Raw genomic sequence first — 27932 nt, 5'->3', positions numbered from 1 at the left:
CTTTGGGGGTGCCCTGTGTCCCCTCAGGGCGGCGCCAGGTCCCGCCTTTCCCCGCTCCCGCCGCGCGGGGGCGCGCCGCTCCCCTCACGGCGGGTGCGCGGGAGCGCGCACCGGCGGCGCGGCGTGCGCGCGCCCCCTGCCGGCCGCGCGCGCCCCCCCGTTCCCCCCCGTGCCGAATCTGCGGGCGCTGCCCCAGTGCGGAAAGTGCCGCGCTCCACCCGCGCCGCGCTTTACCCCGGGCCGCGATTTCATCATGCGGGGGGCGGGCGCTGCTCCGCCCGCTCCCCCTCCTTCTCCTCCTCCTCCTCCTCCCCATGCCGCTTCCCCGTAGCGTCCTGCCCGCCCTGCTGCGCCTCCTCGCCCGCCCGCTCCGCTCCGCCGCCGCCCCCCCCGCCATGGACGGCCCGCAGGCCGAGGCGCTGCTGGCGCCGCTCCGGAACGCGGTGCGGCAGCAGGTAACGCGGCCCGGCCCGCGCCCCGCCCGAGGGGCTCGGCGGTGTCTCCCGGGGGTCGGGCGGGCTGTGGGAGGTGCCCCCGGCCCCTCCCGGGGGTTGCCCGCCCTGCGGAGGGGTCTTGGCGCATCCTCCCCGGGCGCTGCGGCGGCTCCGGCTCCGGCACTGCGCGGCCTGGAGGGGACCCCGGGGACACCCATGGGGACACCCATAGGGACACCCATAGGGACACCTCTAGGGACACCCAGGGGTGCTCGGCGGGTGCGGGATGGTCCCGCGGGCACAGGGAGGGTGCCGCGTGTGGGCTTCCCCTCATGGCTCTGTGCCCTCGCCGCGGTGCCAGGGCTGCCTGGCAGGGCTGGGTCTGTGCCTCAGCCTACCTGGGTGTCCCCTCCCGGGCTGGCTGTGCCCAGACTGGCCCTCGGTGTCCCCTCCCGGGCTGGCTGTGCCCGGGTTGGCCCTGGCTGTGCCCTGCCTTAGGCCCTGCTCGTGTCCCCCGTGTTAAGCAGCCCCCTCGTCCCTTCGGGGTCACGCCGTGATGTCCCCTTAGAGCTGAGTTTGTGCCGGGTCTCGGAGGTAAATGACGTTCATTTGGAGTCGCATATTTGCCTGATGCAGTAAGGGATGGTAGTTCCTTTGCGTGTTTTCCATTTCATCATCCTGATTAATCTAGGTGGGTGATGTGTCCTTTTAGCTGGGGCTGCATCGCGTTGTCTTCCCGTCTCCCTCCTTTTATCTTTATTATCCTTCTTACCTGAGAAGGATTTGGTTGTCTTTTAGTTTCCTAAATAAATATTGTCACTCTGGCTGTGTATTGTAATGGACCTTGTGGAGTTCCTTCTCCTCTCTTCACCACCTGCCAGACCTGTGTCTGTGTGTCCCCCACGTGTCTCCCTTAAGTGGCTGAATCCATATTATTCTCACACAGAGCTATGCGTGTGTCCCTTGTATTTGCAGATTTGTGCGTGTGTTTCCCCATTAAATGAGTGGATTTATGGCCCTCTAATTATGCCAGCACTTCAGTGAGTTTTTATTATGAATCACTGTACAGCATAATGCCTTGGCAAGAGAGCTGCTTGTAAATAAAGCAATGATCTCTAGAACCAGCCAATTTATTTAGTTTAAAATCCTGGGTGCTGTCATTTGCCTGTGAATACCAGGGCACCCCTTCTTTTCAGGGGTTGAGACTGTGGTGTGGGGCACCAAGGGAAAAATAAACAATAGTCCAGCTGGGGCCACACATACTGTGCTGTACAACTGGCTGTAGTAATTCCCGGGGATGTTTGCACAGGAGGAGAGGGAGGGGATAACAAAGATCGGGGTGGTTGATGCCTCTGGATGCAGGAGTCTGTGTCTGGCAGCTCCAGGAGAAGTGGTTTAATTAAACCTAAGGGACTCAGCCTATGGAGAGGGAGCAGCCTATCTTCCTGCAGCAGTGCCTGATGCAATAAGCTGCCGTGATCCAGGGGTGGATCCCTCCCTGCTTTGCTGCTCTGTGGGACAAAGCTGCAGCAAAATTTGCCACATCGAGTGCTGCTGTGCACTCCTCCTCTTGGGCAGGGCTGGAGATCCGGAGCTTTAATTAGATTGAGTCCTGTCAGCAGGGATAATTATTTGCTTCAGTTGTGTTTGCTTTTTGTTTTTTTTTTTTTTTGGTTTTTTTTTTTTCCTCCTTGCGTATGTCTGAGCACTCTTACTTATAGGTCAAGACAAAGAGTTGCTGTGTGCTGCTTTTGGATGCTCAGCCCTGAGCAGGGTGAGGGCTCTGTTGAGTCAGCAGGAGCTGCTTTGCTGCTGCCTTGATGTTTTTCCACTGCCGACCCCCCCTGGCTCAACAAAGGCAATTTGGACTCACTACTTTAAAAGAGAAAAACACCAAGATCAGATCCCTCCCTCTGCCACGTTACCCTGGAATGGCAGTTGCACTCCTCAGCCCCAGAGTGAAACTTTCACGTTTTTGTTTAAGTAGTTAACAGGAAGGAAACAGCAGATTTGTAGCTGATGGGGTTAATCCTGACAGGATTCTTATTTTTCCTTCTTCTCATTGTGTGTGTTTTAATGCAGTCCTTGGAGACATCCTTTTATTAATAAAATGCACTTTTGAACCCCTCAGTCTCTGGAGCACTTTTATCTTTTCTAATCTGATTACAGAATAGCAATCTGTTTATTCTCTTCTCTTTGCTTTCTCAGTTACCTGTAATGTTTTTGTCAGGAAAGTTCAGAATTTAGGGAAAAAATTGGTATTGTAGAAATGTTGTAATCTCTGTGGATTGTGGTTTTTTTCCTTTTTTTTTTTTTTCCTCAAGATATGCAAGGTGCAAGAAAAATGCTGAACTTGGAGTATCCCATTTTTAGAACATCCCACTTGGGGCAGCTTTGACATTTCTGTGCTTTTTCCTCCAGCACCTTTGTCCTTCTCAGTAATTCAAGCTAGATCTTGGTTTTGGTGAAGAAGAGTGGACTCAAAGGAAGACTTTTAGTTCATTTATCTCCAGGAGCAAGCTGGCCTTGACAGCTGAGGATCATGTTCATAAAAGAGCCCTTTTGGGTGTGCAGGGATTGAGATTTCCCTGGGCTGAAAGGGAGAACCATCCCCACAGGGCAGAGACACCTCCTCTGTGGAATTGTAACAAGGGGGTGGTGGTTTCACTCAGGTCAAGACCTCCTGTAAGCCCACTGCAGGGTTTTGCTGCTCTGAAATATTTAAGCTTTGGGGATTTTTTTAAAGGGTATTTTTATTTTGCTGTTGACTTTGTTGTATCTCTAAATTACAGAGCAGGTTTTTAAAGTTACAGCAATTTTTACTCAAAATGCAACGTTTTCATTGCTTAGACATTGAGCTGCAAATATCTGTCTTCTGTGAGACTTTCTTCTGAACATTTGTGTCCTTACTGGCCAGTTTTGATCAGGTAGGACAGAGGAGAAGAAGTCTGAAATGGTCATAGGAAGAAAAAGGAGGGGGTGGAAGGAAGAGAAACCTCCTGGAAGGAGATGGAGAGCACAAAGCCTGGGTTCACCATCTGAGAATCCACTTAGGGCATCCTCAAAGACAGAAACAGGAATTTGTGATGTGCATAGAGGAATGTAGTCCCACATGGAGATTGAATAGCAGGTCTGTGATTTATCAGCTCTGTGGGGTGGTTGGATTTCCCTAATGAACTCTACTCTCCTAACTCTTAAAAGTGTTTAAAAGACTCTGCTAACTTAAAAGTGTGTTTTTCACTTGCAGCCTCTGGAGACCTGTGTGCAGGCTGGACAGAAATCTCCTTTTGGATTGCCAGGGGAGCTGGAAGAAAGAGAGATCTCATCTGTGGCAAAGAATGAATCTGTAATGTTCTTTTTGCCCTAGGGAGAGCTGGTGAGGAAGCTGAAGGAAGAGAAAGCTCCCCAGGTGGACATAGACAGAGCTGTAGCAGAGCTCAAAGCTCGGAAGAGAGTTCTAGAAGCAAAGGTGAGTCTGGAAAATAAATTCTGAGCTCCACAGTTTTGTCTGAAAAGCCTTGAAATTTCTTAATTCTTTATTGCAGGTTTGGTCTAAACAGTTCAAATTCAGTCCTAGATTCAGTCCTAGACTGAATCACTTCTGAAATAGTTTTTACAGGTTTCCAGCTAGTGGCAATTTCATTCTTTACCTGTTACACTAATTTCTGTTAGCATTAAATCAGTGTGGAAACAAATACATACGAGTTCAGGTTGTAATCAAAGCTGAAATTGAGTGTATATTCACTAATCTTTGTTTGCTATATAGATTTTTTGTGTGCAGAGTGAGAGCACATGCTGTTCCCTGTGGTAATTTTCAGATTCTTTGTGCATTGAAATTCCCTGTCATTGAATATGTTTCATTAGAAACCACCCATTTTGCTACAGTAACAAAGTTTCTGTAGATGTTTCAAATAACCTGCAGTTATTCTCAACCTTAGAGGTGAAATTGTATCCCCTTTTTTAAATACAGCCAAGCTCTGAAGTCTTTGTGCAAATTAAGGGATGAAACTTGAAGTTTGTTGTTTTTAGATCCATAAAGAAGTAAAATACGTTTCTTATCCTGTGAGCTTCCCCTTCCCAGACTGAAACAACAAAAAGAAACTCTTGAAGCTTAAAACCAGTCACTTGTGCAGATTCACCCATGTTCTTTCTAATTTCTATTTCATGTAAACATGATTGTAGTTGGGCCTGGGTCATACTCTTAAAAATAAATGAATTAATGAGTAAATCCAGCACTTTTAGAGCTGCCTGACTGTGAGAATGTGAGTTCACCTGAACTGAAACCCATTGACCCTGTTTGTCCTGCAGGGTCATGTGGGATGAACAGGTGCTGCTCTCTGCCAGCTCTGGCCTTGTGGCTGCCTGTTTACATCCACTGAACCCAAGAAAATGTCATTTTTACTGAGTGTTCAGCATAGGGACTGGGCTTTGGAACCATTGCACGACACCTGCATTGATAACTAGGTCATCCTGCAGGAAATACTGCCTAGGTGTTCTCCCAGTTTGTGTACCAACTCTCAGGAGCTTGGGGAGATGTCAGCAGGCAGGTGAGGGGTCCTGGTGTCCCTGGGGATGTCACCAGGCAGGTGAGGGGTCCTGGTGTCCCTGTGGATGTCACCAGGCAGGTTTGGAGTTCTGGAGTCCCTGTGGATATCAGCAGACAGGTTTGCAGTTCTGGTGTCCCTGTGGATGTCACCAGGCAGGTGGGAGGGTCCTGGTGTCCCTGTGGATGTCAGCAGGCAGGTGAGGGGTCCCTGTGGATGTCACCAGGCAGGTTTGGAGTCCTGGTGTCCCTCTGGATATCACCAGGCAGGTGAGGGATCCTGGAGTCCCTGTGGATGTCACCAGGCAGGTTTGGAGTTCTGGTATCCCTGTGGATGTCAGCAGGCAGGTGAAGGGTTCTGGTGTCCCTGTGGATGTCAGCAGGCAGCTGAGGGGTCCCAGTGTCCCTGTGGATGTCAGCAGGCAGGTGAGGGATCCTGGAGTCCCTGTGGATGTCAGCAGGCAGGTTTGGAGTTCTGGTGTCCCTGTGGATGTCACCAGGCAGGTTTGGAGTTCTGGTATCCCTGTGGATGTCACCAGGCAGGTGAGGGATCCTGGAGTCCCTGTGGATGTCACCAGGCAGGTTTGCAGTTCTGGTATCCCTGTGGATGTCACCAGGCAGGTGAAGGGTTCTGGTGTCCCTATGAATGTCAGAATTCAGGTTTGCAGTTCTGGTGTCCCTGTGAGCCCCAGCTCTGTGTTGCAGGGTGCCTGTAGGATGCAGTGGGGAGGTTTCTGAGCACTTCCACAATTTGTGTGGGCTCTCAGTGCAGCGCTGACCTTGCACATGCAGCATCTGCCCTTGGGAGTGCAGCACTCCAGTACTGGGAGTGTCACTCCTGATGCTGTTCCCAGCAAGGATCACAGTCCCTTCCACCTTTGGGGGAGGTTTTCAAGCCCTGGGGTTCCTACTTGAAGATGCCAGAGCAGCTCTGAATTCGAAGCTTTGATCAGGGTGGAGCAGCTGAGTACACAGAGTACAGTGCTTTTACAATTAGACCACATTTATTTGTCATTATATATGATAGAAAGGGGAAAATACATGGACACACAAGACTTTCTGTTACCCAAAGACTTTTCCAAGTGATAGTGTGAGACACTTAGGAGGATCTGAATTTATTGCACTTCTGGGTTTAAGTGCCTTAATGATCAAAACAGCTGCCTTGAAAGAAAACTTTGAAGTCTGTTGACCTCACTAATGGATTAGATTGCAAAAATCACAGGTTTTCAGATAAAGCAGTGAGTCTGCTCTTTAACATTGTCACAGTATCTTGTCAGGGCATTAAGGCACTCCCAAGTTTTCTGAGTGCTGAAAAAAATTTTACAAATAGATTTTCCATGCACAAATACCTAAAATCATCCCTTTGGCAGAGCATGAGGATGATGGTGCTTGTAATCTTCATAGTCAGAATTCTTTCATGTGGGGAGCACTTTACTGAAAGGTTTATGTATGCCAAGAGTTGGATGTGTGCAGTCTGAGATGGTCACTTAAAGCTCTTTTCACAGTCAGGAGAGGGAAGAAGGTCAGAATTGGTTTGGAAATTGGCATTTTTTGCAATGATTGTGAAGAAAGCTGAGGATAACTCACTCAGGGAAAGTGAGGTCATGAGTCCACCTCAAGTGTCTGAAATGATGCTGCATTCAGACAAGGATGTTCATCATTGAGCACTTGAATCTCAGTGGGAAGATTCCTCTTTGGAAAATGAGGATGTTTGACAGGATACCTTTTCTTCAGAGTGGTCTTTGCAGACTTTTGACTCTCAGTGGTGAGTGAAGAGGATCTCTCCTCCTGCCAGAATCAGGAGCTGTGAACTGGTTTTGTTTTGCCTGACTTACAGGAGCTGGCCTTACAGCCCAAAGATGACATCGTGGACAGAGTTAAGATGGAAGACACTCTCAAAAGGAGGTTTTTCTATGACCAAGCCTTTTCTATTTATGGAGGTATGGCTTTGAAGAAATGTGCATTTGAATCCCTTTAGGCCAATTGTCTGGTTTTTCTAGCTGGGTGAAATTCTGCACTCTTAGCAATGCTATATTAATGTGGCATACAAGATTTTTTTTTAAAGTTTGCTTTAAACTTTCCTGCTTGAGTCTGTAAATCTTTCAAAAATTCCTCCTTCCTGAAGTGTTTGGGTTAAGATAGGGCTCAAGTTTGTTTTGTGCTCTCTGAATAGAAATGAGTGGACTTTAGTATGCATGTCCTGAGGAATACATTGGTAGAAGATGGCTTCTTTGCTGAGGGTAGGGTGCTTGGGGCTTAAGGACATTATCAACTTATTTATAATCATTCATCTCTACCTGAGCTTCTCTTGGCAAATTAATCACAGAATATTCTGAGCTGGAAGGGACCCACAAGGATCATGGAGTTCAACTTTTAAGTAAATGGCCCAAAAGGAGACCAAAATTGCTCAAACCCACTGTGAGCTTTATAACCTGTTCCCTCAGTGAACTTTGCCAATGAACTTTATGGCAGAATAAATGTGGCTGTAAATCTCTTCAGATGGCTGATAAGAGCATCTCAGAAAGCAGCACAGTTCCTCTGTGGTTACTGCTCTTTCACCTTAGATACCAAATTAAACACTCTGAGTTGTTTTATTGGCTTTCTTTAAATCTTTGCAGCCACATTGGTGATTTGCAGATATGTGTTATTTATTACTGAATCTTCTATATTCAGATTCCTCCTTCACACAGATTATTGCTCCCACAAAACTTTCCACAAAACAGAATCCATTGGTGGAGGGAATGTGGTTTTTAGAGTTGTTGGTTGCAGGAGCTTATCAGTTTTAAATTCTGTCACTACCTGATGCCTCAGTGCTCTGCAGCTGAACTGTGCTTCATGCTCATAAATGAAACCAGCTGATGGAAATGCTGAGAAGGGAAAAGACATCTCTTCCAAACAGTGCAGCTTTGTACAATCTCACACTTCTTTTTTACCTGTTCCTCTTTGCAGGAGTCAGTGGTCTGTATGACTTTGGGCCTGTTGGGTGTGCTTTGAAGAACAACATCATCCAAGCATGGAGACATCACTTTATTCAGGAAGAGCAAATTCTGGAGATTGACTGCACCATGCTCACACCTGAGCCAGTTCTAAAGTAAATAGGGGTCTTTTTTTATATATTTTTTCACCTGCAGCATGTAATTTCTGGTCTCAGGTGCTTTTTACAGTGTTGTGTAAAATCCACAGGGATCTTGAGGCTGGATGACCCAGATTCACACCATAATTAGGTTCCAGTGCACAGGTCAGTGTGATAAGCTGCTGTTGTAAATCAGGGAAAGCAGTGGCATTCACATTTGAGAGTTCAAAGCTTCCTAGACGTCCCATTAGGTAAGAAATTGTCATTATTCCTTTTTCTAAAAGATTAGGATGACAAGGAAAGGACAGAAGCTTCCATTCAGCTGAGATATAAAATATGGGGAATATCTCCACCTGAATTACTGGTTACTCCTCACTACTGCAGGTCTGTTGAGTTTTGATCATGATGCAGGTCCTGAAGGCATTAAAGTGTAATCTTTGTGACACATTTTAAGATTGAGATTATTGATACTTCCCACAGATCATATTTTCTGAGGGGTGATGCTGTTTAACCTGACTGTGTAATCTGAAGCAGTTTTTGAAGGATTTCACTTTGATAAAGGTCTGTCCACTGGGATCACACAGACCTGGGGCTGTCTGGTGGCAGCTGCCACATTCCTTGTTTTGTGTCATCTCTTCTAGGACTTCTGGCCACGTGGACAAGTTTGCTGACTTCATGGTGAAAGATGTGAAAAACGGGGAATGTTTTCGTGCTGATCATCTCTTGAAAGGTTTGGTTTTGTTCCAAGCTGGGTGGGCCTGGGGATTTCTTGCAGGGGTACAAGCACTGGAAATAGAATCTTTCTCAAGGAAAGCCTGCTGGTGTGGCCAGTCTTTGATACTTGTGATTGTAGTAATTAATCATACCATACCAAAAATCCCATAGGTTCTGTTTGTGTCTTAAGTGAGGTTCAGGATCTCTGGTGAAAACACATTTGTGTCCCTTTTTATAAAACCCAGTGTCATCAGGCTGTGAAAGATTACTCTGTTGTCTAAGCCAAAGATTCCCATATAACAAGATTTTTGTACTCCAGTGCATTTTGGCCTTAGTTTTCTTGAATTTAATTTGCTTTTTTTAAATACTGAAAAACAATTTATTGATGCTGTGAGGGGTCAGAGTGTGTTTTACCTGTGAGAGGTCAGTTACATGGCAGTGGTTTCATGAGTACCTTAGAAATAGACTTCAGGCATTTCTTTAATTTGCCAAGTCCTCACACTTCTTCCTGGTTATTAAAATTTGTTTGGAAAAACAAACCAAGAATGTCACAGAAATAAGAAGCCTGTTTGAAAACTTTCTCAGGTACAGCTCCACTGTGAATGGAAGGATTGTTCCACTCTGCCTAAATGAGTGCTGCTCTCTGGTTTTTGAGCCTTTTCCTTTAAATTCAAGTATGCAGAACAATCTATATTGGCATTAAAGTAGTTTCCATGATATTAAGAATTTCTTTTGGTCAAAAAAAAACGTCAAAAGAAGCCCATCCAACCTCTGCCTCCTTTGCTGAGCAGCCTCACCAAACAAGTGTGTCCCTGTTGTGCAGCCCCTCCCTGTGAACAGCCACCTGCTGTTACTGCCAAACTGAGCTGTTACTGACTAAAAAGTCAAATTGCTTTTTTCAAACAAGAGTGGGAAGCCTTGGCATCACTGTGTGCCTGTGTGTGTCAGGGAGGATGTTGTGCTGTAACATGGAATGCAGTCCAGCCCCCCTGTACCTGCCTCTGAGAACAAAACCAGCCTTGCTGCTTGGGATCAAACTAGATTTAATTTCTAGTCTGTAAAATAGAAAGCAAGAAGAGGACTACAAAGGACTGGTTTGTTTTAGAGAAATAATATTGGAAAGGAACTGGATAAGAATGTGTTGTTTTCCTTGTGGCTCTCCAGTACAGTGAACTGTAGGTCACCACTGCCCTGAGGACATGACTGGAGTTACCCTGTCAGGACAAGTTGTGGCCATCACTTAACTCATGCTGGGGGATCCTCCTGAGCTGTTTTATACTGGGGTCAGTGATGGAGCTGCAATCTAAACTCATGGCCAACTTCTCTTCCAGCTCACCTGCAGAAACTGATGTCTGACAAGAAGTGTACAGCAGAGAAAAAGGCAGAAATGGAAAATGTTCTAACACAGGTGAGTGCTGCACAGGGAGGAAAAGGAAAATGTTCTAACACAGGTGAGTGCTGCACAGGGAGGAAATGGAAAATGTTCTAACACAGGTGGGTGCTGCACAGGGAGGAAAAGGAAAATGTTCTAACACAGGTGGGTGCTGCACAGAGAGGAAAAGGAAAATGTTCTAACACAGGTGGGTGCTGCACAGGGAGGAAAAGGAAAATGTTCTAACACAGGTGGGTGCTGCACAGGGAGGAAAAGGAAAATGTTCTAACACAGGTGGGTGCTGCACAGGGAGGAAAAGGAAAATGTTCTAACACAGGTGGGTGCTGCACAGGGAGGTGGCTGCTTCAGGGACTGGGGTGTGTGACAGTCCAGAGGCAGTGGCCATTTCTGTTCCTGAGGATGCTCAGAAGTCTTTACCCCAGAGATCCTCTCAAATACAGACAGTTGAATTGTTAATAAATACTTTGAGCTTGCTCATGAATCTCATCTCCCTCACTCTTTTGGAGAGTTTCTACTGTAAATGAATCTTTTGAGTATTGGGTTGGTAGGGCTGGAGTTGGTTTGCTCTGTTTCACTTCATACCCTGGCAAAAACCTTTTACATTTGTCAGTCCCTTCTGTGGGATTGTCATACAAAGGAACAGAGATGGATCACAAGTTTTGTCAGGGTTTCTTTGAGTCAGCTCAGCACTGATTTGCTTTGTTCTGAAATTGTCTCAGTGCTTTGAAGCACTGGAGATTTGTTCCTCTGTCTCTGGCACCCCACAAAGATTTTTCCTGTGTTTACCATGAGAATAGTTGGTGTTCAGTCTGACATTCCTGAACAACTGTACAAATATTTGCCTTTATTTTTTTGTTTTCTTTTTTTTAATATTTGTTCTCATGACTTCTAGGATAAATGCTTCCAAAGCCATGCATTGAATGAATGGTTCCTTCCAGAAACAGAAACTATTTGTCAGTGTTTTGCATCACTGAGCAGCTGTCATTAGGTTCTTCACACTACAACACTGAACTTTTACCATCCTTTAGGGAAATCTCTCTATTAATAATAGAGTATTTTTATATCCTGTGTTTGGATTTATTTTCCTGATATATGAAAGATCATGACAACTAGAAATGCAGAACAGCTCTGAAAGGGCATCTAATGCATAGCTTGAGTATTGTGTTTCAAGCAGCAGAAGAAAAAGGAGTGAATGCAGACCAAGCCCTGCAGAAATTTTAGCTTTCTTCTCTCTCATTGCTGTATTTTTTTGCTCCCAGCACAGATCTCCCCATGTTTTAGCTGAATCTGTTCAAAGGAGTCTGTTCTGGTGGGTGGTGGTGCAGTCCCAATGACTTTCCTTGTGCTTTACACCCACTCTGAAGCTCAGACCTCCTGTGGTATGACTAGTCCCAGACCTATTACTAAAATGGGTTTGCAAATGTGCAAAGTGTAGTCTTCTATCACTGGTTCAAACTTCAGCTTGCTTGAAAATTTAGGTTAGAAGGGAATATTTTGGGCAGGTGATTCAGAGCTGTAGATCACGCTCAGTAAAAGATAAAGAGGACACTCATTCCTGTTATCTTGTCTAGTAATTAAAATAATTCTCTTGTGTTTTGGTATTAGTTGGACAATTATGGCCAGCAAGAGCTTGCAGATCTCTTTGTGAACTACAATGTGAAGTCCCCTGTCACTGGGAATGACCTGTCCCCTCCTGTTTCTTTCAATCTGATGTTCAAGACCTCCATTGGGCCTGGAGGAAATATGCCTGGGTAGGTGCTAATTTCATTCTGCTCACACTCTCCTTGCTTTAGAGATGATTTGGAATAAAAATGAAATCTCTGGAGTAGCCTTCCCCTGCCTCCCACTCCCAGCCTCCTGTAGCAGGTTAGCATTCCCTGGAGTCTTGGGGAGAGGCAGGAGGAACAAGGGGCTGTTGGAGAACCATGAAAATACTTAAAAGCACCCAAAATACTGATCCCAGCTGTGCCCTTGCTGGTTGGAGTAGTTTTCATAAAGCCAGTTAATGCTGGTCTCCAATTGTCACTGACTTCATGGCTGTGGAGAACCTACTTCAGGATATCTGTTTGAGGAAGGAGGTGAAGTTTTTTCCCCTTCAGTCTATTGCTTAATTGGTTTTTTTGTCTGGAATTAAAAGTCTGAAGAGAAAAACTTTCACTTGTGAGTTTTATAACAACTGTGGCTTTCTCCCTGCTTTCCCCACCCTTAACACTTCCTGATTTTTCCTTTCCCCCATCTCTTTTCAGCTATCTGAGGCCAGAAACTGCACAGGGAATATTCCTCAACTTCAAACGTCTGCTGGAGTTTAACCAAGGCAAATTGCCTTTTGCTGCTGCCCAGATTGGAAATTCCTTCAGGAATGAAATCTCACCCCGCTCCGGCCTTATCAGAGTGAGGTACTGCCAACTTCCTCTTCCAGGGCAGGAGGGCACCTGGGAGCAGGGAGCATCTTCCTTGGTTTCCAGGGTTTGTGCAGCATTGTTTCACTTTAGTGCTTTCTCCCAGAGGAATCCTGGTTTTGTGCCTGGTGAGCCTCAGGCTCTACAGATGAATTCACAGTTTAGGTTTGAAGTATAGAATTCTAAGATTGGCTTGTGAGAAGCAGAATCTCTGAAATGGTTGTTGTATTAGAGATAGACTCAGTTTCACGGGCAGAATTTGGCTTCCATCATAGTCTAAAAGAATCATGTCCAAGGTAGCTGTGTTCTCTACAGGGCTTTGCTTATTTGCAAAGTGCAATTTGTTTATGTGCAATTTGGAAATTGCACAATTGCTTATGTGCAATTTCCTTTGAAACTGAAATCTAAATGTGCTTGACCTTGCAGCAATATTTCCTTGTCTCAGTCCTGCAGATCCTGCAGCTCTACAGCTTGCTGCAGAGAGGAAGCTGGGAGATAACCTGACTCAGGACCAGGGTTGGTGTTGCAAGATCAGTCAAGCTGGAAAGCTCAGGGTTATTGGGAATTACTTCTGACAGCAGTTCTGTCTCTGGATAAAAGTGATTAATTATTGCCTTTCACTAGGGATAATCTCTGTGTTTAAACTGATCTATCCTAATTGGAAATCTCTTCAATATAATTTGGAACAAGGGCTCCCATGCACAGGCAGTGCATGTTGTAAACTTGGTAATTGATTATTTTGTGGTGCCATAAATGTCACTGAGAGGCTGTGACATCCTTAGCACAGAGGGAACTCAGGAATTTCCTCAGTCCTCCTGTTCTGTTTTGCTCATCTGGAAATGAGAACTTCTCTCATTGAAATCATCTTCAGTCAAATATAAATGATATGCTTGTGGCACATTTATTGGAGACTGTTATTATGCAATCACAGCAAATTACACCCTGATGGCTGTGATTTACAGTTAATGATTACCTAGAGCTTTTTTAAAGGTTGTTGATAACGAGCTAATTCAGTGGAAAGTGATTTCAAGCAAGAAAGCTCAGAATCAATCTCTGAGTAAAGATATATTAAAGACAAGTTCTTAAAACAGAATTCATGCCATCGCTGCATGCAGCAGTATCATTATCTTCAGGAAATTACCACCTCACCTGGTTATTTTTGGCACCTCTGACATGAGTTAAAGTTACTGATTTAATCAGCAGACCCTGTGAGGAACAACTGCTTCTAATATGGGCATCAAAGCAGTCTGGAAAAACTCTAGAGAACTTCTGGAAGTATTTCCAAAGGTGATGTTCTCTGCTCTGATTCACAGTGGGGTCAACCACAGCCTGGAGAGCTCTAGATGAATCTATAGAAAGTTTAGTCTAGAGAACTTCTGGAAGTACTTCCAAAGGTGGTGTTCTCTGCTCTGATTCACAGTGGGGTCAACCACAGCCTGGAGAGCTCTAGATGAATCTCTAGAAAGTTTTGTTAGGATTTTGAAGGTGAAACTAAATCCAGTGATGAGACTGGTCCGTGTCCTGCATAGGATTTTAAATTACTGGCTTTCTGTGAGAGGCTGAAGCACAATGGTTTATTAGAGTCTAATGCATAAAATATTTAATGTGTGTGTCGGTTTCTCGGCTGTTTAGGTGACCTGGAAAGGCCCGGGGTGGCCTTGGACAGCCCAGCGCTCCAAAGGACGAGAAGAGGCTTCAGATCTTTTCTTGGTCTCGGTGTTTATTAATTGTTTATCTAAAAGATTTTCTCTCGGCCTGACAGAGGTCTGCTCAGCAGCCAGCCATGAGCACACTGAGAGCCCCCGGGGCGGTCACCTGTCTTTATACTCAAAATTACATATACAATATTTATCAATTTTCCCCAATACCTTCTACCCTTATTAACCAGTGCGCTTTTAGTAATAACCAATCCCAAAGTGCCAACATCACCACAGAAGATGGAGGCCAAGAAGAAGAAGAAGAAGGACAGGACACGCCCCAATTCCTCCATCTTACTTCTTTAGACCCCCCTGTACAGAAATCCTAAACCCTGTGTCTTACACTCTAATTAACTTATCCCTTCACCATTCACCCAGTGAAATCCTCCCATCCTCATACAGGTGTTGTCTCCTGTGTAGGATCAAAGTCCAGCCACCAGACACTTCTGGCAAGGTTCCAGGACTCCCGAGCACCCCAAGGGTGGTCTTGGTCACTCTGCACCTCAGTCCTGAGGTGCTGAGATCCCACATGTGTGTGTGTTTGTTTTCACTAGGGAATTCACCATGGCAGAAATTGAGCACTTTGTGGACCCCAGTGAGAAGAACCACCCCAAGTTTCAGAACGTGGCAGATCTGAACATCCTCCTGTACTCGGCCAAGGCGCAGGTCAGCGGGCAGTCAGCACACGTCATGCGCCTGGGAGACGCTGTCCAGCAGGTAACCCTCCCCTGCAGGCTCACCCAGCCTGCTCCTTGCAGTATTGCTCTCAGGGAGAAGTTACAAACTGGATTTTTAAAATTAAGGCTCTGACTGATGGGTCTGTCCAGTCCTGTGTTGGTCTGAACTCATATAATATAGTTGGAATATTCTGAATTCAGGACATGGATCACTGGGCCTGCACAAAGTTTGTGTTGTGTTGGTGCCAGCTGGGGTTTGCTCCCTGATTTATGAGTAGTTTCTCTTCAGTGAATCAGTGAGACTGAGATCTAGGCCTGGCCCTAGGAGAGTGTAGGTGATGCTGGGATAGGGGTTGGAAGCTAAACTTCACACTTAGCTAGTGAAGAAGGGCAGTAAGCAATATTAATACAAGCAGTATCTAGAATCTCATATTCAGCTGCCGATCCTCATGAGTACATGGCTTGCATAATTAGGTGAATCACTACCTGATTAATCTAATTATGAATGAGTTGATTTGCCAACCTCCTCCTCCTCATTTCCTCCCAAATGAAAAAATGACACCCAAATGAAAAAAAACCCAAAAGCCACCAAAACACAGCCTTTAAAAAACAAACAAAGCAAGAAGTCCCAAAAACAAGAGCAAAAAAAAACCAAAAAGAGCACCACCCCTCTGTTGTATTGCAGCTGTGAACTGCAGGGTGCAGCTGTTGCAATGCCAGTGACTGCACTCTGCATACAGTGGGGTATTTACAAGTAGGTGATGCTCAGAGCCAGTGGGTGATGAGTCCTGGAGTGACAGTAACTCCCTGTTTGATCAGATGGAGACGCTGCCAGTGCCACCTGGTGAATTTGAAGAGATGGAACAGCTTCAGAAGAGACAGAACTTAACCACAAGTTCTATCTGTAACGTGTCAGGTTGCCTGCAGAAGTTCAACAAGTCATGACTTTGCTTCCCTAGGAATTCACATGGGTGTTTTCTTCCTGCTTTTTTCCCCCTGCAGGGTGTGATCAATAACTCTGTCCTGGGTTACTTCATCGGCAGAATCTACCTCTTCCTCACCAAGGTCGGCGTGTCCCCGGAGAAGCTGCGCTTCCGACAGCACATGGAGAATGAGATGGCTCATTATGCCTGTGACTGCTGGGATGCAGAGTCCAAAACCTCCTATGTGAGTGGGCAAAGTGCAAACAGCAAGGGGAAGCCCTGTCAGATCTGGTTTATTTCTGACTTTTTTTTAAGTTAGGGCTGTGGGTGTGATGCATCTCTCTGGCTTCATGTTGGTCTAAACACACATAATGCAGTTGAAATATTCTGAATCCAGGACCAAGGGGCAGCTCAGCTCCCTGCACAAAGTTTCTGAACTGTTCATGCTGCTTTGGTAGGTCCAGGCTCCTTTGCTGGAGCCTGAAGTAGCCTGGGGACAGTTCACTGGTCAAATCTCATCTGGAGTTAAAGGGAACTGAGTCCTGGTGCTTTCCAAACACTGTAACCTCTCTAACAGCAGTGGGGAAGGATTTGTTTTGCTGGAGGTGTTATTCCAAGGCACATTGCTTACTGCTTGAATGCTTGCACTTCCTTTCCCTCTTCCATGCTGTGAGAAATGAGTTCACTCCTGCCAGTTCAGACAGCTGGTACTGGAAGGAAAATTCCTCAAATTCCTCAAGGATTTGTTATCATCTTCCTGCTGAGTCATTAAGAGCTTTTTCATTCAAGCCTTGTTGAGTGCCTTTTTCCCCCCCATGTATTGTTGGTTGGATTTAGACTCATCACTAGTGATGTTTCATTACAGCACATCAGAGGAATAGCAGCCAGTAAAATTCTGCCAAACTGAAGATTTTTTTAGGAAAAAACCAAACCTCCTGCAGCTCAGATGAGTGATTTGTCTTCATATAGAAAAGACCTGAAGGAATGGCTTCCTCTGAATGTCCACAGCTGTCCTCCACAAGTTCACAGCTTATCTTTCCAGCCAGCCCAACACTGGACATGGTGTGGGCCACACCATGTAAATAAGATTATTCAACTTTGCAAACCTTGTCATGATGATCAGGACAATGCTCACAGAGCAGGGTGTCAAACAGCCCAACCCAGGAGTGAGCACAGCAGTCCCAGGGGTGTGAAAGGGGAACCTTGGGAGCTGGACCATGCTTTGGTTTGTTGCTTAAGTCTGATTAAAAATATTTGCAGCACTCAGTTGTAAGAAGGGAAGTGGTCTGAGTAGCTCAAAATCCATTCTATAAATTTACTGCACACAATGGTGTGGGTTAAGGGATTTAAAGATCCAGCCCACCTCCCATGGGCAGGGACACCTTCCACTATCCCACGTTGCTCCAAGCCCCATCCAACCTTGCCTTGAACTTTCAGGGATTCAGGAGCAGCCACAGCTTCTCTGGACATCTGTGCCAGGGCCTCCCCACCCTCCCAGGGAAGAATTTCTTATTAATGTCTAATCTAAACCTGCCATCTTTCAATTTAGGGCCATTCCCCCTTGTGCTGTCACTCCATGTCCTGGTCCAAAGTCCCTGTCCAGTTCCTGGAGTCCCTTTAGGTACTGGAAGAGCCTTCTCTTCTGCAGGTTGAACAACCACATGAACTTGTATTCTGTGTTTTCTGAGAAGTAGCTAATTGCTACTGTTTTTTTACCCTAATAGCCAAATTTCTGCAAAAATCCTCCAGAACACCCTGAAACACCACAATTGTCAAGCACAGGGATTTTTCCTGTTGACACACCTTTTCTGACACCCTGCTATATCACTCAAGCTTGGAAAACCACACAACATCTGGCTGTCTGTACATCCCACACTGATGTGACAGTGAGTGGGAGGCACCTGCTGAGCCTTGTCTTACATGGGATTGTCTGTTAGGAAACCCAGAGGGAGGTTGGATTTGCTGCTTCACCAATCCAGTGTGACCAGTGTTCTGAGATTCCTCCTTGCCATACATGCTGAAATACTGAATTAAGAGCTTCCCTTGCATGTGATGTTTGTTGTAGCAGCTCCTAAGCCAGGCTTTTGGCCATTCCAGTGTGGTTGATTCCCTGCTGTGTGTCCCATGGGGACATGATGCCCTGTGTGCCTGTGGCATGTGAGTGATAGGGCTGTGTGCTCTGGCTCCAGCCTGAGCTCTTGGCACAGGGCTGTGCTCTGCCAAGCCATGTGGAAAAGCTGGCCCTGAACACAGGCACTGGGCAGATGACTGATTGTTTCCTCTGGAAACAAATGGAATCACTCAAATGAGGGAGCAACTGGTGAGGGAGGGCTGCTTATTGTAACAGAGCTAATTATGTAGAAAAAACAGCCATGGGAGCAGGGAGGGCTTAAGGGTGAATAAACATATTTGATGGTTAAGTGGACAAAGAAGTGGAGTTGGTGAAAGCTTCCAGTTTTGTTTTTTCAGGGTTGGATTGAGATCGTTGGCTGTGCTGATCGTTCCTGCTATGACCTTTCCTGCCATGCCCGTGCCACCAAAGTTCCTCTCATAGCTGAGAAGCATCTCAAGGAACCTATATCCTTTCAGAATAAAGCAGCTTCTCCTCAAGGGGAAAGGGATTGGGCAGAGAGATGGCTTGGAGATCTGCACAGCTCTGTTTCAAGTTACATCTGTTTATTTAACAGGGAAACCTATAACTACAGGCCAGCATGACTTTGGGAAGTGACCTGGAAAGAACTGAGCATTTGTTACTCCTTTCCTCTCTTGGAGGGAAATTCCTTCATCCAGTAGTGGAGGAGATGCCTTTGTGTTGTATAGCAATTAACTTAGACATAATGAAGGAGCCAGGCCCTGCTTTCTGTCCTCACAAGCTCCTTAACAGCCTTGCACAGAACAGTCAACATTGTTCAGTTTGAGGCAAATAAGGGAGCCATTGGCAAAGCTTACAAGAAGGATGCCAAGGTGGTGATGGAATACCTTTCCATATGTGATGAGTGCTACATCAACGAGATGGAGCAGCTGCTCAACGAGAAAGGGTGAGCTCTCTGTGTGTGGTGCCTTCCTCTGACACCCCAAAGGGCTGCTGCATTATTTGAGCCAGTTGAAACCAGTTTCCTTGTGAGAGCTTATTGGAATAATGCTCCCAATATTCCCAGTTAGATTGTGCCTGGGCCAGTCTGACCCTCGCTGCTGGGCCAAAGGCAGCAGCTGTGGTGTATCACCCCAGAGATACCTTGGCTTGCTGGAGATTGCAGCTGGGCACTGAACAAGTCCAGGCTTGGTAGGAACCCCGTTTACCTCAGGAGGAATGGCTTCAGGCGATGGTGAAGAGAAAAAGGAGAGGATTCTGCTGGAGGGTTTAATGTCCAGAGGTTCATTCCATGGTTCCAGAGGTCTGAACGTGAGCAACTGCTCCAACAGAATCCCCCCGCATGGTCTGATCACCTTTTTGAGCTCAGGGACAGGGGGAGGGGAGGTACAGGTGAGCACCAACCAGGTGAGAGGGGCAGGGTCTCAGGGGAAGATGACACCAGACAGGCCAATGACCCCTGGGCTGAGGGGCATCCTTTGAACTTGACCAACCACACGAGGCCTTGCTGGAATGTTCAGCCTGATTGACAGGACTCACTCAGCATGGGGGCAAGGGGGAAGGGAGAGAGGTACAGGCACACCTGGGGAAGGAAAATTACAACACACTGCAACAAGAGCTGGCTGTGTTGGCTATATGAGATGTTTGAGTGCTCTCACCAGGCATTGCTGGTCACCCATAACATATTTCTGGGTATATGCACATAAATATTTGTTTGTCTGTGTGGGAATGAGCTGCTGGCTTTAGTAGGATCATCCCAGAAGAGAAAGAGTTCAGTAAAATGGGAATTGTTTACCAGCTTCCCCACTCTGGTTTGAGAGTGGACCAGGACTGATTTAAAACTTTAATAACATAATCCTGTGACTGATGGAACAAAATAGTTTAATGAGAAGTAAAACTTGCCTGAGTATCCTCAGTGTTTAGTGAGCTGCTTTAGGACCTGTTACAGCCTTTAATTTACTGTGTCAGGGATTTGTATGATTTGTATGATTTGGGATTTTCTTTGACCTGCCTTCCTAACAACTAAAAATATGAGAAATCTTTACAGTTGTCAGATTTGGCTGAAGCAGGCCAACAGCTGTCTGTGTTAGGGGAAAGCTAATGGTGCAATAACAAAAAAATAAACTTAATTTCCTGCTTGAAATGGTACAAGGTGTAGGATAAATGAAAACATTACAGAATGGTAATACTTCTTTCTTTCTTTCTTTCTTTCTTTCTTTCTTTCTTTCTTTCTTTCTTTCTTTCTTTCTTTCTTTCTTTCTTTCTTTCTCTCTTTCTTTCTCTCTTTCTCTCTTTCTCTCTTTCTCTCTTTCTTTCTCTCTTTCTCTCTTTCTCTCTCTCTCTCTCTCTCTCTCTCTCTTTCTTTCTTTCTCTCTTTCTTTCTTTCTGTCTTTCTTTCTGTCTTTCTTTCTGTCTCTCTTTCTTTCTTTCTTTCTTTCTTTCTTTCTTTCTTTCTTTCTTTCTTTCTCTCTTTCTCTCTTTCTCTCTTTCTCTCTCTCTTTCTCTCTTTCTCTCTCTCTTTCTGTCTTTCTTTCTTTCTCTCTTTCTGTCTTTCTTTCTTTCTCTCTTTCTCTCTTTCTCTCTTTCTCTCTTTCTTTCTCTCTTTCTCTCTTTCTCTCTTTCTCTCTCTCTCTCTCTCTTTCTCTCTTTCTCTCTTTCTTTCTTTCTTTCTTTCTTTCTTTCTTTCTTTCTTTCTTTCTTTCTTTCTTTCTTTCTTTCTTTCTTTCTTTCTCTCTTTCTCTCTTTCTCTCTTTCTCTCTTTCTCTCTTTCTCTCTTTCTCTCTCTTTCTCTCTCTTTCTCTCTCTCCCTCTCTCTCTCTCTCTCTCTCTCTCTCTCTCTCTCTCTCTCTCTCTCTCTCTCTCCCTGAGCTAGAATTTTTTTCTTTCACATCTCTGTGAATGTGACAGTGTAGGAAAAAACAGTAGCACTCAAAATGAGCAGAGAAATTATTGCAGAGAAGAAACTTAGTCCATGCAGAATCTCCCTGAAGTGCTTCAGTAGATGAGTTAGAAGCAATATCCTGGTTTTATTGGTAGTGCAGTGCCTGCTTTGTGTGCCTCTCTTTGGTGTGTAGGCTTCATCCTGAGAATTTCCCAATTGACTGTGCTTCAGGCTGTTAACCACAGCAAAGTTCACTGTGATTATGAAAATGATTGCTTTTAATGTACATGTAGTAATTTTATTATTAATGCAAATTTCTTTTAATGGGTATGCTACATGTTTCTTTCATCTCTGGGGTTTTCCCTGGCTTCTATCATCCCACTCTCAGAGTCAACCAAGTGATGCAATTAAGGAAATAAAACTTGTTTGTTTATTGCTGTAGCTTTTAAATGACTTCTTTTTCCTTTGCAGGGAATTCACTGTTGAAACTGAAGGGAAAACTTTTCTATTAACAAAGGACATGGTTACTGTGAAGAGATTTCAGAAAACATTACATGGTAAATTTAATTCTTTGTTGTTTGGTCATCATCAGGATACACTTTGAGTATGAACTTTATTGGTAGCATTGTCCTGTTAATATTGTAACACAGCATAGGAAAAATGCCAAATGTAATTTCCTTGGAATTTAAGAGTGGCAAGGCTTTTGGAAAGTCAGTGACTGCATCTCCACAGAGATAAGTCCTGATACAGGAAAGGGGACTAGAAGGAAACTTTTTCCAAAATGCATGGATTTAGTTCCTCAGAGAAGCCAGAGAAAAGGCCCTGAGTTGTTTTCTACAGCCTAAATATGTCCTGTACATGACCTAAGTCCAAATCTCTATTTCAGGTATTTGAATTTAGAGCAGAAATGTTTAATCTTTTATTCCATGTACTGAGCAAGAGGAGAACATCACCAACTGCATCTTTTTCTTGTCTAAACACATTTTTAATGGTGATGTGTGTTACTTTGTGTTTCAGTGGAAGAAATCATCCCCAATGTCATTGAGCCCTCGTTTGGCATTGGAAGGATCATGTACACAGTGTTCGAGCACACATTCCGCATCCGGGAAGGAGACGAGCAGAGAACGGTGAGTGCTGGGCAGCTGCAGGCAACTGCCCTGCCTGACATCCAGGGAAAGGGCTGAAACAGCACTGCACAGTGCCCAGCAGAGAGGGGAGAGCCAGCTGGGCTGTGGCATTGCTGGATTTGCCAGTGGTGGTGTTGTGAAGGTCCTCAGGACAAGGTGAGAGATGAGAATTTGACTCCGAGTTCTCAGAAGGCTGATTTGTTATTCTATGATATGATATGATGTTATATTATATACTAAAACTATACTAAACTGTGGAGAAAGGATACAGACAGAAGGCTAGAAAAGAGTGATAATGAAAACCCATGACAGACTCAGAATCTGACACAGCTGGCTGTGATTGGCCATTAATTAAAAACGACCCACCCAAATTTACCCAACAATCCTAGGTAAACAATTCTCCAAATCACATTCCAAAGCAGCAAAACATGGAGAAGCTGAGGCTTCTCATCTTGCCAGGAGAAGAAATCCTGGTGAAGGGATTTTTCATAAATATCACGGTGACACCAGAGTACTTTTCATTTTTACCTCAGAGTATTCTGCTCATGTGTGCCTGAGGCTCCTGCTGGATTCCTGGCAAGGGGGTGAGAAATTCCTCCTTCTGCACCCACACTTGACAGTGTTCCATTGCTCAAAGAAAGGCTTATCTTCAGTGTTTAATTTCCTTTCTTTCGGCTGCCTTTTCTGGAATCTTCTGTGCAGCAGGATGGACAATGGACTGTTTGCTCAGTCCCCTGTGAAATTCAGCCTTCTCTGGTTCTGGACACCCCTAAAACCTTGGCCTGAAGCTTTGTTGTAGCAGGGGCCTGAGGGAAGTGTGTGTTTCAAACAGAGCTTCCTCCAGCCAGTGCCCAGGTGTGGTGCTCTGTGCCATTGCTGGTGGTACATGAGAAGCTGGCTGGAAAATTTGTGCTGCCTCCTGCTTGTTTTCCTGGCTCCTGGACTCTGTTCATAAAAAAGAAACATTACATTAAAAAAAGTGCTTTTTTGTGTCTCTGGGTGCCACAGGATGTGGTACATTTATGACTGGAGGAACAAGTTTCAGGAATTCAGTTAGGACACAGCTGATTTGGAATCCCAGACTGCTCCTGAAGTATAAAATATTGGATTTACCTTCCTTCTAGTACCCATTTACTTTCCATGTAGCCTGGACTCCTTTATATTATGGTACATCTCACATGCATTGCTTCTGTCCCTTTTATACCTTGCCAGGAAAGATTTTATTATTTTTTCCCTCACTTCTGGCACATTTTTATTTTCTGAGGGTGTCTGAAGGGTTCTAAAAATCTTTTTGCTGCACATGCTCCATGTATGTGGAGTCTCAAACAGGAAGTTTGGTTTAGACTGTGGCTAAGACTAAATCTCCTGGAAAGACACCTCCACCCTTAATTTTTCTGTAATTCAGATGAGGTTACAGTTCTTTGGGAGGGCTCTAATAGACTTATTCTGGTGGGAGGTAACGTTTAGCTGTCAGGAGATAAGGGGGAATGGAGGCTGGAGAAAACCAGTCCTGCTCCAGTGGTGAGAGATGTCACTGCTGGTGCCCTGGAGTAGGCCAGAGACTCCCCTGGAACACTCCCCCTGCCTCAGTCAGAGCTTATTCTCACCTCTAAGAATCTGATCTGACCACTAAACTGGTATTTACTGACTTGTGCTTTTCCTTTTCTCCACAGTACTTCAGCTTCCCAGCTGTTGTAGCACCGTTCAAGTGCTCCGTTCTTCCTCTGAGCCAGAATCAGGAATTCATGCCTTTTGTCAAGGAATTATGTAAGTGTGTTAAGCACTTTGGGGCTGATGGGGCTGTGCATTGGGAAGAGAGGGCTCTCAAAATAGCACTGGGATCATGTGGCTCTCCAAAGTGCACAGGGAGAGTTGTTGACCTGAACCAGCTGAGTGTCCACAAGCTTTGGGTATCCATCAAACTCTTCAGCTATGCTCGAAAAAACCACCACCATCTTTGTCTCTGTGTTGGTTTGGAGTGTAAAAGACATTGCTTTTTTTCCTACTGTTTCAAAAATAAATCTTTCCCACTGCTTAAGAGAAGCTGGAGCAGTGGGGGTTTTTGTTTTGTTGTTAAAGTTTGCTTTGTTTTTATTGGCCACCTCATTTATTGAGTCTGTCCCAGAGCTGCTGAGTCTGCAACCAATTCTGTCAAACTGCCCACTGATAATGGGCATCATGGGCAAATATAGGGGCCATAAAACTGAGCAGAGGAAGGGTAGGAACAGGGCTTGCATGTCAGACAGTGCCTTTTGCTGTCAGCACCAGTTCTGCTGGGACTTGGTCTCCCTGCTCTGGATGTGCCCTGCCCACTGAGGTTGGGGGTTGGTGTTAAATCAGAGTCATGGCACTGATGGCAAGGGGAAAAACTCGGTGACTTTGCTCTTGGAGTGAGAGTTGTAGTGCAATGTGGAGAGCTGGGAGAGCAGCGTGGGTTTGACCCTGTGGTCCTACAAAGAATGGAACACTGGATGTTCTGTCAGAGTGAAACTGGGGCTCTGAGATGCTGCTTGCACCTGGGACAGGCGGTGCCTCATGGGGTGATGCCTAGAGAGGCTGACCTGGAACAGAGGCTGGAGAGTGTTAAAGGAATAAAGTAGGGATTTATTAAAAAGCCTTCAAAGGATACACTTTGGGCAGTACAAGAGCCTGGCTGTGGCTCTACCCAGAATGGACTCAAGATGGATGCTGGGTTTTCACACTTTTATAAGTTTTGGTCCATTTCCATATTGGGGTTCCATATTGGGGTTAATTGTCCAATTACAGCTCCAGGTTATGCAGTCCCACCCTCCCAGTTTGCTCTCCTCAATTTGCCGTTTTCACACTTTTTGTGCCTGAAGCTGCAACGTTGTCCTTGATTCTGGGGCTGGAAAAGGAGTGTTTTGTGTGACTGAACTGTGAGGAGAACTTGCTAACACTCTCTATGAAGTTCAGAGTCACACCCTAAGGCAGTACAGGAAAATACAAAAGCTAAAACTTGAGACATCAGGGGTACGGGGAGCCTGTTCTGGGGCTGTGTAACCATCCCTGCTCTGCTCCCTGCAGCCGAAGCACTGACCAGGACCGGGATCTCCCACAAGGTGGATGACGCAGCAGGGTCCATCGGCCGGCGCTACGCCCGCACGGACGAGATCGGCGTGGCCTTCGGCATCACCATCGACTTCGACACCGTGAACCGCACCCCGCACACGGCCACGCTGCGCGACCGCGACTCCATGCGCCAGATCCGCGCCGAGGTGAGCGGGGCGCGGCTCACAGGGGTCACAGAGAGATCACACAGAGATCACACAGAGATCACACAGAGCTCACACGGCTCACAGGGCTCACAGAGATCACAGAGATCACACAGCTCACAGGGATCACACAGAGCTCACACAGAGCTCACACGGCTCACAGGGATCACAGAGATCACACAGCTCACACACAGCTCACACAGCTTACACGGCTCACAGAGATCACAGGGCTCACACACAGCTCACAGGGATCACACACAGCTCACACAGAGCTCAGAGATCACAGGGCTCACAGAGATGACACACAGCTCACAGGGATCACACACAGCTCACACAGAGCTCAGAGATCACAGGGCTCACAGAGATGACACACAGCTCACAGGGCTCACAGAGCTCACACTGTTCACAGCTCATACAACTCACAAAGCTCACATGGCTGACAGAGCTCACACACAGCTCACAGAGATCACACTGCTGACAGAGCTCACACAGCTCACAGAGCTCACACATCTCACAGAACTCAGAGGGCTCATAGAGCTCTCACAGCTCACTCAGCTCACAGCTCATACAGCTCACAGTACTCAGAGAGCTCACACAGCTCACACTGCTCACAGAATTCACAGAACTCACACAGCTCACACAACTCACAGAATAACTGGGTTCAAAGAAGCCCTCAAGATCATCCAGTCCAACCCAGCCCCAACCCCTCAACTAAACCCTGGCACCCAGTGCCACATCCAGGCTTTGTTAAACACACCCAGGGATGGGGACTCCACCACCTCTCTGGGCAGCCATTCCAGAACTTTATCACTCTTTCTGTAAAAAATTTTTTCCTGCTCTCCAACCTGTATTTCCCTTGGTGCAGCTCGAGGCTGTGTGCTCTGGCTGTGTCAGTGCTGCTGCAGACAGAGCCCAGCCCCAGCTGAGCACAGGCACCTTTCAGGAGCTGCACAGAGTGATGGGGGCAGCCCTGAGTCTCCTTTTCTCCAGGCTGAGCACCCCCAGCTCCCTCAGGGGCTCCTCACAGGGTTTGTGTTCCCAGCCCCTCTCCAGCCTCGCTGTCCCCTCTGGATGTGCTCAGTCCTTCCCAAGCTGAGGGGCCAGAGCTGGGCACAGCCCTCGAGGTGTGACCCCAGCAGTGCTGAGTACAGCACACAGGGCTTGGGGGCTGGCACAGCCAAGGATGCTCCTTTTGGCCTTGGGGACAACATCCCCTGCTGATTCTGATCTGTCACTAATCCTTGGGGGAGCTGCCTCAGCTCTGTAACAATTAAGCTGTTGTAGAAATCCCCAGGAGCAGATCTGGGTCAGACAGAAGGTGCTGGCCCAGCTGATAAAGTGAGCAGAAGTTTTTGTTGTTCTTGCATGCAGAGGTGTTGATCTTACCTGGAAGCCGTGCCTTGTGCTGACTGCACTGCTCTTCAGAGTGGCTCTTTCCAAGAGCAGGCTGCTGAGTTCAAGCATTGACTTTAAAGCATTGACACAACTTTTGGGTTGTGTCTGGCTTTCAGAGGCTGATCTCCCTGTAATCCACAGGCACCAAGAAGCAGAACATGGGTTTGCCTTGCAGCTGCTGTTGCATGTGCAGCACCACAGGAGCTGATGAACCACTGCCCCAAAGCTGTGCCCTAAGCACACTTTGCCAGTGTGGCTGCAGTGCAGACTGGAATAGCAAAACTCCTCCCTGTGGTGGGCTCTGCCTCTGCTCAGAGCTGTGGATCTGCAGTCTTGAGAGGTTTTTAGGTTTTTCTTTTCTCCCTGATGTTCTTTTCTCCCTGGCCTTCACCCCAGGCACAGGAGGAGATGGTGCTCACCTGTGAGGCTGAGTTGTAGCTCCACAGAAGCACCTGCAGTGCCTGGGGCTGCTGAGCTGGCTGGGGTTTGGCTGGCAGTGCCAGTTCCTCAGGGCACCCTTCTGTTTCTCCTGGGTGACCTCTCACTGCCAACCAGCAGAGATGAGACTTTGCTGTCCTTCAGTTTCTGTAAATTTTCAGTTTTCTGGCTGACCCTTTGCACCATGACAGTGTGCTGTGAGGAGCAAAGAAAAGGCAACTTGCAGCTTCTTTGGTGCTGGTCTTAGAGTAGATAGGGCCTAGCTGAATCCTGGCTTACAGCATCTTTTGGATGTGTGTAAAAAAAACTTTTGGGGTTTTTTTCCTTCCCAAACTGTAGCACAACATTACCTTGCCTTGGTTGACCATTTCCCTCCTGGATCACCCTAAGAACAGTTTGATCTAAGGTGTCTTCATTAATGTTTTTCTCCCCAGAAATGATCTTCCAGGAGATACTTTGTACCTGTTCTATTGCTGATGTAAAAATTGCCCAATATCCAGCTTGATTTTGGTGACTTTGTGTTTCTGATGTCTTTGTGGCTTTTCCTGCAGATCTCTGAACTTCCTGGCATCATCCGAGACCTGGCCAATGGTTATCTCACCTGGGCTGATGTTGAGGCAAAGTATCCACAATTTGAGGGACAAGAGACTGGCAAAAAGGACACAATAGAGGAATAAAGAAAAGGACCTGAAGAAAAATCCTGTCAAAATGTCCACTTTTTACTGTTCATGTTAATATGAAATAAACTTACCATGTATTATTCAGAGCTGCATTATTTGTGCACACAGGGACTATTTGGGTATATTTTTCTTTTCCTCAATTGCTGATCAGATTTAACTTTAAAAACTGAAATAATTGCAGCCTGAACTGAAGGTGTTACAAATAAAACCACCATTGTATATGCCTGCCTCTC

At 46.0% G+C, this 27932-nt stretch overlaps 1 protein-coding gene across 1 annotated transcript; it reads left to right on the top strand.

Moving 5' to 3' along the window:
• Positions 1 to 231: 231 nt before the first annotated feature.
• Positions 232 to 27932, top strand: GARS1 (glycyl-tRNA synthetase 1). The gene is made up of 17 exons (XM_058034157.1): positions 232 to 455; positions 3802 to 3903; positions 6815 to 6917; positions 7927 to 8068; positions 8692 to 8780; positions 10096 to 10172; positions 11763 to 11908; positions 12404 to 12553; positions 14808 to 14970; positions 15933 to 16097; positions 18323 to 18430; positions 18746 to 18891; positions 21298 to 21383; positions 21844 to 21953; positions 23627 to 23720; positions 24999 to 25189; positions 27571 to 27932. Exons 1-17 carry the CDS (start codon positions 315 to 317, stop codon positions 27694 to 27696), a joined length of 2139 nt encoding a protein of 712 aa, XP_057890140.1. The 5' UTR covers positions 232 to 314; the 3' UTR covers positions 27697 to 27932.

This window comes from Melospiza georgiana, chromosome 1, assembly GCF_028018845.1.
Source record: "Melospiza georgiana isolate bMelGeo1 chromosome 1, bMelGeo1.pri, whole genome shotgun sequence".
Classification (NCBI taxonomy): Eukaryota; Metazoa; Chordata; class Aves; order Passeriformes; family Passerellidae; genus Melospiza; species Melospiza georgiana.
This window is presented reverse-complemented; position numbering and strand designations above follow the sequence as displayed.